The sequence below is a fragment of the Ixodes scapularis genome, unplaced genomic scaffold, assembly GCF_016920785.2.
Source record: "Ixodes scapularis isolate PalLabHiFi unplaced genomic scaffold, ASM1692078v2 ptg000005l_1___fragment_1__unscaffolded, whole genome shotgun sequence".
Lineage (NCBI taxonomy): Eukaryota > Metazoa > Arthropoda > Arachnida > Ixodida > Ixodidae > Ixodes > Ixodes scapularis.
Genome location: NW_024609885.1, coordinates 938,485 through 948,855, shown reverse-complemented (window position 1 = coordinate 948,855; position 10,371 = coordinate 938,485). Strand labels below are relative to the sequence as shown.

Below are 10,371 nucleotides of genomic sequence, written 5' to 3'. Positions count from 1 at the left end.
ACTTGCTTTTGAGTTAGGTTTAGCTGTTGCCGAGCTCGTCGACGCTGTGCCTTCAAGACTACGTTGATCCAGAGTTGCCTTGTTTTCTTCGTTCCCGACGATGGGTAATCCTGGTTATCTGCTGCACTTGCATCTTTTCGGTAGATGAAATTATTTTTATTTATATCCAAGCTGATTTCCGAGGCATACGTGACAGCCGTGCAGCCCGCATCGGTTCCACCGGGCGGGGCCTGATTCATCGCCGTATTATTAGCTAGGCCTACAACGCTAACAGAAGGCTTAGCCTTCCCGCTCGGGAAAGTCTTCCTAATTTCACCACAATTGCACTCACCGGCGAAAAACTGGTGTCTTCATGTGCCTTTTGCTTAATAGAATATGGTGGTAATCACTAATTTGTGCAGAATATGATTTTTCTGAACTTTTGGGTGTGCAACACAGAGCTCATCAGAAACACACTTTGCCTCTACGGCGGCCGTCGGTGTTCCCCCCCCTGTAACGGGATGAATTGATTCATTCGTTCTTGAACGATGCGAGCGAAATCGTGAACCTTTTGGGCAACGTCGGGAGCACGGAGTGATTGAGGACCAGTCGTAATTGGAGAAATGATTGTACAAACTAACGTAATCTCCAGCGGAAAGATTGTGTCTATTCACTTCAGGATGTCTCCGTGAATAACATCTCATGCCATGTCAGATAGGTATACTGATCTCCAGTGGGGCATGATGTCCGTCCGGGGGGGGGGGGGAGGGGAGGGGAGGGGAGGGGAGGGGAGGGGAGGGGAGGGGGGGGGAGGGAGGGAGGGAGGGAGGAGGAGGAGGAGGAGGAGGAGGAGGAGGAGGAGGGAGGGGAGGGAAGGGAGGGAGGGAGGGGGGGGGGAGAGAGAGGAGAGGAGGAAGGAAAGCAAGCTTGACATACCCTCTGTTATATCTGTACAGTCTAGATTTGCAAAACATAGATCAAGCATGTTGCCCTGGGTGTTTGAGATACAGTTGTATTGTTTTAAATTTGTAAATGATGAAAAATTCAGCAAGAAATTAGATTTTTGAATAATATAGTAACTTCTAGAGGACACTGAGGCTGCTTTCCAGCATATGTTACAGACATTAAAATCTCCAAGAACTATAAATTTGAATTTATTCAGGGCCTTGGTTGTACACTCAATGCCCAGTAGACATTGGCGAAAACCATCTGGAGACGTGTCAGAGGGCAAGTAATAAGCGCCCAGGAGGATATGCTCGCCATTCGCACATGGCAGCTCTATCCACACTGACTCAAACAATGTCTCAAGATCCGGACGCCTAACACGTTGTAAGGACGCATCAATTTCTCTCAGCACTCCACCCAACGTCTTTTTCCTAGTAGAGAATACACGATCACGTCTAAGTACTGCAAAATTAGGTGGGAAGACATTGGATAAATAAATGTTAGAACAAGGCCAGGTCTCGTTTAGCGCAATAATAGACACATCAGTTAGGGTTACATTAGAAAAAAAGTTAGCTTTTGTGGGAAGACCTTGGACATTCTGATAGTAAATGTCTAGGTTACGTATCTGTTCCGGCATTATGGGAGAGAGGCGCTTCGAATACCGCTTGCTATGTGTGGCTCTCATTCAGCTGACCTGTCAACTCGTTGAAAAGGCTTCCCTCTGGCCAGAGAAGGGGATCAAAAAGTTTCTCTATTTCTTCATTTGCAGCCATCACTCGTAAGGACGAGTAGCTTTCATGCCGTGTCTTCAGTCGGGTGCACGCAAGCTCGCGAAGAGGGCCCTGCTTCCTAATGTGGGTTTAAAGGCTCGGAGGATCGCAAGATGGGCCGAAATGCGTCATGTGCACAGCGTGTTGGCGACGTGGTGGAGAGGGTGGCAGTGCCACAGGTGTACAGCTGGCTGACACACTTGCCCTCAACAACGGCCGTCTTGCCCTGGGGACCTTTGGCCCCTCCTTGCGGAACCCAGCCCCATTGAAGTTTGATGGAGCTTGATGGCATGGATGCCCTGAAGGTTGGACAGGGTCACCAAAGGAAGGGGATGGTGGGGGCTCATCGCCGCAGTTTAGGAAAAAGGCAGCTGTTTCCTGCCGGCCGGTTCCATTGGTTCCGAGTGTTACGCACAGCTCCGAGCTCAGTCCGCAAAGACAGTATGGCACTTGCGTGCAGCTGGGAGGTATACCTATACCCTTGGCAGAGCTGCGCGTTCTCGTCATGAAAGAGCAGCGACCTCGTGTGTGAGGAACGAGATCCCCTCGAGGGAGTTGAGGAGGAGGGCTTGTAAGGATTTCATGTCTGCATGGGGACCGCCTGGGGAAGAGGAAGGTTTCTCCGAACGAGTGGAAGCAGTGGGGGAGGGCGGTGCGGAGTGGTGGCTGAACGACGCTTCCGTCAAATCCGGCCTGGCTTCTGCTGTTAGGACTAGCAGCCCCGCTGATGTTTTGCAACTCTTGCAGATTAAGGAGCTTACCCCAGATTGCAGAAAGGTGGTCTTATTTTCCGTCCAGCAGGTATACTTGGTGTGGGCACATAGCTGGCACCCTGAACAGTGTAGAAACAGCAGTATTCCATAGAAGCAGCGGGAGCAGATTCAGCATGCGTCCTTTGCTGTGCGCAATAATAATAATAATAATAATAATAATAATAATAACAGCATCTGTCCTTGCTGGGAGCAATAATACTACTACTATTACTGATAATAAGATTACTACTACTGTTAGCGCGTCAGGAAATACAGCGCTTTGTAAGTCGGGTTTTTTATAAGAGACGAGAAACGTGAATACATTGTTAGGGTACAGGTTACAGACGTCCGACCCTAGTCGGCGTGATGGCGTCGCGCTCGACAACAGTTGTTGCTTTGCCGGAAGAAGGCTGGCGGCTCTGGCCAGTGTTGCCGCTTCCGGCCGCAACACTTCCCCCACACTTGGTGGAATGGTGGAACTACAAGTCCAGCCGCTCGGGTGGTCGGTGTTGTTGCACTGGACGCTGCTCCTTGCTTGGCTCCACGGTGGCCCTTGAAGTCTCTGGAGCCACTGAGGATTGGCCCCATTCTAACGTTAAATCCTCATTGCGCTCACTGGTTTGATCTAGAGGGTCAGGTGTGTTGACCTCAAGCCTCAGGCGTAGCTGGTCATGATGTCTTCGGATCATCCCACCAGGTGTTTGCACCAGCGCCATGCGGTTTCCAAGTTCTTACGTGATGGTTCCACTCAGCCAGCGAGGTCCATTACCAAAGTTCCTTGCACAAACAGCCTGACCTCGGCTGTTTAGTTGCTGGCCATGCCAGTGGCTCCCTACTCGGTGGCATGGGAGCCGCCCGTTGGCACACTGTGCACCGGTGAAGCAACTCTTCCACCTCACGGTCAATGCCTGGCCACCACACCAGCGTGCGTGCCAGTGCCTTAGTTGCATTGACTCCCTTGTGAGTATCATGAAGCTCCAATAGAAATGCCCTCCGTGCACATTCTGGAATCACCACTCTTCCACCCATGCAGATGAGGGCCCCTTCCAGCGTGAGTGCATTACGATGATGCCAGTATGGCTGAAGGCAACTGTCCAAAAGTCTTTTTGGTCAACTTCTGCTGATCGTGTCTTGTAGGCTCTGCATAATTGGGTCCTTCCCCGTCAGGTCTTCTAGCTGTCGTCTGGACACTGGGCTGGCGTCCAACATGTCCGCTGTGAAGACCCCCATATCTTGGGCTTCTTCGGTTTCTGCTCCATCTGGGGCAGTTGCCATCGGCAGACGACCGAGTGTCTGCGTTCAGGTTTTGTGACCCAGGCTTGTACTTGATCACATACTTACACGCTCCAAGCGTTAGTGCCCACCTCTAGATGCGTGCCGCAGCCATGCTTGGAATCGATTTGCTTTCTTTGAACAATCCCACCAAAGGTTGGTGGTCTGTCGTCTGTCTTTAGGGTGAAGCTCCTGCAGAGAAGGTAATCCCTAAACTTCGTTACCCCAAAAATGAGCGCAAGCGCTTCCTTCTCCAGCTGCTAATAGTTCTTCTCAGCCTTGGTAAGGGATCCTGACTGGAAGGCGATAGGCCTGTCGATGCCATTCACGCAGTGAGACAGCACTGCTCCTAGGCCTTCTGGTGACTCATCACACTCCAAAATGAGTTCCCTACTTGGGTCATAGTGCACAAGAAGGTTGGACTTCTGCAAGGTTGTTTTCGCCCCGTCGAATGCAGCCTGTTCTTCTGTTCCCCATTTCCATTTCACCTCACTCCTCAGCAGGTTGTGGAGCGGAGCCAGAAGTGTAGACATCCTAGGCAGGAAACTCCTTTAGTATGTGATGAGTCCTAAAAAGGACCGAATTTCTTGGAGGTTGCGAGGTGCAGGAGCCTTCACGATGGCGTCCACTTTCTTTTCTGATGGATGCAGCCCACGTCGGTCGATCCTATGTCCGAGGTAGGTAACCTTCACCAAACACACATTTTTCTTCCCGCAGTCGGATGCCATTTTTCCTGAATCTCTGCAGAACCTTCCGCAGCGTCTGCCCAAATTCGTCTTTGCCTTCTGCCACCAAGACATCATCCAAGAAAACCTGCGTTCCCAGAATGTCCTTCAACAACGCCTCCATTTTCCTTTGGAAGATCGCTGGTGCTGAAGCGATGCTGTATGGCAGCCGGTTGTAGCAGAAGAGACCCTTGTGGGTGTTGAGCACTGCTGCCTGTCTGGATTTTTCATCTAAGGCCACGTGGCAGTAGGCTTCCCGAAGATCCAATTTCGAGAACCAATGGCCATCCTTCAGAGGTGCAAAGATGTCCTCCACTTTGGGAAGTGGGTATTGTTCGATGTCGCATGCCATGTTCAGGGTTACTTTAAAGTCCCCACAGATCCTGAGACCTCCATTGGCCTTGGTCGCTGGCACTACTGGCGTTGCCCACTCACTGTGGAATACCAGAGGCAATATCCCCTCTTTGCACATTCAGGCCAGTTCTTCTCCTACCCTGTCACGTAGGGCATAGGGAAGAGACCAGGCCTTGCAGAACTTGGGGTTTACCTCTTTCTTTAAGTTGACGTAGGCCACAGGTCCCTTCATCAACCCCGTCCCCGGCTAGAAGAGATCCTTGAAGTCTTCTTTCAGCTTCTTGACCTTGTCCTGCACTTGGTTGTCACTTGTTTGCATGCTCCCAATTAGATGCTCTTCCAGGAGGTTCAATGCTTAGATGACGTCTCGACCACAGAAGGATAGACCCGTACAATCCACAATGTACAGTTGTCCTTGCACTTGTTTGTTTCCATGCCTTACTGGCATCGCCAGGACTCCCAGCACTGGTAGTTTCCCCAGGTAGCAGTGGAGCTCCTTGGTAGTTTCCTGTAGGGGTGGCCAGACCTTATCATTCTTGGAGTATGTGTCCCTAGAAATCATGCACACGGGGGAGCCAGTGTCAACCTGCATGGTCACTTCTACTGTTCCCCACTGGAGCACTTCGTTGACTGAATCAACCGTAGCTTTTGGAGTGTGCACTGTGAACAAGTGGAAAGCCTCCTCTGCCTGTCCTAGCTGTGCTTCTTCCGTGAGCAGGTTGGCCTGCTGCTTCTTTCGGTTGACCGCCGGTGTCGACTGAGTGCGAAAGCACCGGCTCGCCAAATCTCCCTGCTTGTTACACGTGAAGCCCGTCGTTTTCTTGTGTGGACAGTTTGGCTGGTCATGAGAGCTGTCTCCGCAACGAATGCAGGGCTGCGCAGTCTTCGTCCGAGACGTTTCCTGCTGACGTCCCTTGTGCTTCTTAAACCGCAAGGCATTCACGTCCCCCGCAGTAGTGGGTAGCGAACTTGAGCCAGGAAGCCGGTCGGCGTTCCGCATTGCTAACTCCGCCGCCAACACTGTGTCCAGCGCCTCTTTGAGCGTAAGTTTCTTTGGTTTCACCAGGAGGATCCTCTGCACCGTCTTCTCGCACCGTCCGATGACAAATAGGTCCCTTAGGTTGTTGTCTAGAGCGTCCCCAAAACCGCAGTGGTCTGCGATTCTCCGTAATTCGGCCAGGTAGTCCGCGACGCTTTCCCCCTCATTTTGCTTTAGTGACTGGAACCTGAACGTCTCATAGATCTCGGACGGTTCCGGACTGAGGTGCTGCGTAAGCGCTTTCATGATCGTGTCGAAGGTTTCGTCTCGCGGTTTGTTTGGCGCCACCAAGCTTCGCAGTCATGCATAACTTCCGGGCTAAAAGCGGATATTAGGATCGAACGTTTCCTACCGTCGTCCCTCACCCTGCTGGCGTCGAAGTATGCCTCCAGTCGCTCCACGTAGTTTGTCCGATGCTCCACCGCCGGGTCATACTGGATCGGCGCGGCGTAGAGGGCTTGAGCTTGCGCCATGGCGGCCACCGCTTCTCCTTTGTTCCCGGGCCCCACCGTCACACCGACTAACACCACTTAACGTTCATGTACTGGCGTTCGGTTGTCCTCTCCTTATCCCATCCTCGTCGTCATTGTTAGCGCGTCAGGAAACACAACGTTTTGTAACTCGGGTTCTTTATAGGTGACGAGAAACGTGAATACATTGTTAGAGTACAGGTTACTGACGTCCGACCCTAGTCGGCGTGATGGCGTTGCGCTCGACGATTGTTGTTGCTTTGCCGGAAGAAGGCTGGCGGCTCTGGCCAGGGTTCCCGCTTCCGGCCGCAACAACTACTAATAAATTCATTACCACAGACATCGGCTCTCTTTAAGAAAACGGGCACATCAAAGCAAATAAGGTGCTTGTGTGATGCCACCCTGCAGTTAAAAAGTCAAGCATAGCATAGCATAGCCACTCTAAACCTAAAAATAAACACATGCACATAAGAGTATTGAAAAAATATATAATACTTTTTATTTCCTCTCCAGGGAGCGGAGGGGCAAGGACAAAAAGCTGCATTCAGCTACTTGACGAGGTCCCTGCCCCGATTGAAACGGCAGAGAGAGCAGTGATGACAATGTTTCCTAATCACTCATTTACAAATCAAATGAAATAACAAATACAAAACTACACACATACAATAAAATTGGAGCAGTAGTCAACAAAAGACGTGAGATTTTGTTAGTGAGTGTCAGTGAGCGTCATAAACAGGGATATCACGTGGGGCTTGGTGACAACCTCAAGTATGACGTGATATTGAATCAATTTGTTTAGTAAGTAAGCTAGATTGTGCCTTTTTGATTCATGTCCATATGTTGTTTGAGATGTCGGCACAAACCATGGTTCTGCATGTCGTGTATTATGGCTTGTGAGATGCTTGTTTAGATTAAAAAATTCAATTATGAAGGTGTTATTTGCGAGTAGGGCATATCTGTAAAGGCACGTGAGTCTTAGTTTGTAAAGGAAAGATATATTTAGGATGTTTAACTGCTGCAAATAATTAGCAGTGCTCTCATTCTATGCGAGATTTGCTATTATTCTAATTGACTTTTTCTGTGCACGAAGGAGGATATGTGTGTTATGTTTATTAGTTGTACCTCATATGGAGATTAGAATATGTTAGGTGAGGAACAAAATGAGCCATTGTATAACATTTTCTTAATATTGCATGGTAGGCTGTATCTATGTTTATTTACCAGCCCATTTTTTACCAGCCATTCGGCTTTGTTCGGCATTCGGCATTATTTACCAGCCCATTTATTTACCAGCCATTCGGCTTTGTACGGATGTGATTAATGGTATGATAGTCCCATGTGAGGTGTTCTGTAAAATGAACACCCAAGGATTTCATTTCACTTACAACTTCTATTTTCTGGTTGTCTAAATGAAGATATGTTGGCCTACAAGTTAATTTGTTTCTGGGTCTATAGAAAATCGCTCTAGTTTTATAAGGGTTTATTTGCAGACAATTTGCAATGATGTATCTTTGCAAATTTCTAAAAGAGCTACTTGCTTCTGAAGCTATATCAGTCGGGTCAGTACCAGTAAAAAGAAGTCATATCATCGGCATAGGCTATTATTTTTGCTGATGTCATTATGTTGATAATGTCAATGTAAAGCATGAAGAGAAGAGGGCCTAATGTGCTGCCCTGGGTCACACCTGTTGTAATAGTGTCAAGTGGAGAAAAAGAAAAGTTTATTCAAACAGATTGAGACCGAGGCTATAAATAAGATTGAATTAATAATGCTGCGCTTCCTCTAATACCATAAGCGTGAAGCTTAAGGTTTAGTATATCATGATTTATGTTGTCAAACACCTTATTAAGGTCAATAAATATTCCAGGTATGAGTTCTTTCCTCTTAAATGCTTCAACAATTCATTCTTTTTGTGTTAATAGTGTGGTTTCTGTCGACCTGTGTTTACGAAAACCAAATTGTGAGTTAGAATATTATGTTTGTTAACTCTTAAAAGCCCATAATGTTTCTATCAGTGATAGGAACATGAAACTCGCTAGAAATAATGTTTATTGCTGCACAAGCACAAATAATAAAAGGTATGAAAATACTAATTGAAAGCCATTAATTAGGGCATGGGAATATTCTTCCCTCTGGGCCTTCAGTGCCACACATACTCTTGGTGACACTTGGCAAAACAGGGCACCACACAAAGGTGTACTTTGCAAGTTGTGCATGTGATCTTTGATCTTTTGTCATTTTTGGCCGTGGAGCAGTACCTACACCTCTTGTAGGCTGCTTTGCCCTGTGGGTAATGTGGCCCGTTGGACAGGTGCACCTCATCTGGCACGCCAAGGTTTTTGTTGGTACTTGCTTGCTGCAAGACGCGTCGAAAAGCGGTCGTGGCTGACCTTTTCCTTCCATTATAGCCGTTGGCCAACTGGCGTGCAAGTATTAGGAGAAAACTCTGGTGGTTCGCCTCCCCCTCTGACAGCTGGTAAAGGATGAAGTTATTCACAAGAGCACAGTCCAGAAGAAAGTAGAAGATTCGCATCCACCATATTCTTGACTTACGAGTAACGGTGTGATACTCTCGCAGCTGATCAAAGCGGTCTACTCCCCGCATGTGCTTCGTGTACTGCACAATTGCTAGTGGACACTTGATGCTTCTCTTTGACCCGTCCTTATTTTTCTTTTCCACTGTTACCGTCTCTGAAGGATCGTGGTCTGTTGTTACTACGTTGGCTAGCCGCTTGTCTTGCCACTGGATCGCAGCAACATTTCCCTTCACCTTGTAGTTGTGGTCGCCTTCATTGATTTTCTTTTTGTTCTTCACAACATCAGGAAGACCTTTTCTTTGTGCACGGACAGTTCCCACGGCATATATCCCGTGGTCAAACAGGTCCTGCATGAGTTCGGGTGAACTAAAAAAGTTGTCGAACACTACCAGACACTCCGTCCCGACAAGTTCCTCAGTGAATTTCTGGATTACCCTGTAGCCGAGCCCACCGCCATCGCCCTCTTTGCCCGTGTAGACTTCGAACTGGTTAATAAAGCCAGTTGTAGCATCAGCAAGCACCCATACTTTGAACCCACATTTGATAGGCTTCATGGGCATATACTGTTTGAATGACTTCCTTCCTTTGAACAGAATCATACTCTCATCAGCTCTGTGATAAGAGGTCGAAGTTTGTGCAAAGGGACATGGCCGACGTCTCCTTTTCTAGTCGCTGTCTTGTTGTCGTTGGCATGCAGTGATCGAAGAAGCTGAAAAAGTCGTGCTCTTGGCATCACTGGGCTAACTGATGCCACTCCGAGGTCGCTGTCCGTGGACCAGTAGTCCCGTCTGTTTTGAAGTTGAAGAATGCCCATTCTGATGAGAATATCTAGGAATCCTTTCATTTCTTCAGCTGCGGTATCCTGCCAAGCTTTCTTTTTGGTTTCTTTGGCGTATATGTTCGTTTGCTCAACGAGTATGGTCAAAGCACCTCCGAACAGGGCATCAAAGATCATTATTGGCGTGTGCGTTGGAAGAAGCTTAGGAGTTGCAGGTGTTTGGCAGCAATAATCGGGAATGTTGCTTCGGTGGGGAAGCGAACGTATTGTCCACTCACTTGCAGTCTCTTCATCATCACTGGCGTCATCACTTGAGTGCACATCATACGCACTCACCTGTGCTGCTCCTTGTGACGCTGTGCTACTCGGCTGGACTTCCGAACGGGTTACCGCACCCGACGGAACATCGTCGCCGTCTTCTACTTCCTCGCTGTCACTTGACTGGTTTGGGTCATCAGGCAGGGAGAAAAAGACATCCAGTGCCTTGTCCACTGACAAGAACTTCGACATCTGTGGAGAAACAAGCGCAGGTATAATGTTCTGCTAAAGGCCCATAGGGAAATATATTCCCACCACCTATGGTCGGGAAAAACCATTACAGCATCTAATGAACGCAATGAACATGCTTATAAGTGGTTAAAATCGATGCACGAGATGCCGTAGAGACATTAATTAAATATATGCACCTTTAGAAGTTGTTTTTTGCCGTCCTCAGGCTAAAGTTTCTTCGGCAAATTGTACGAGCACAA

At 48.4% G+C, this 10,371-nt stretch overlaps 1 protein-coding gene across 1 annotated transcript; it reads right to left on the bottom strand.

Annotated features, from left to right (window-relative positions):
• Positions 1-7,230: 7,230 nt before the first annotated feature.
• LOC120847378 (piggyBac transposable element-derived protein 4-like) lies at positions 7,231-9,443 on the bottom strand. Its single transcript, XM_042287557.1, has 2 exons — positions 8,861-9,443; positions 7,231-7,262 (listed from the first exon to the last, which is right to left on the bottom strand). The coding sequence occupies exons 1-2, from the start codon at positions 9,441-9,443 to the stop codon at positions 7,231-7,233; spliced, it is 615 nt and encodes a 204-aa protein (XP_042143491.1).
• Between the last annotated feature and the right edge of the window lie 928 nt (positions 9,444-10,371).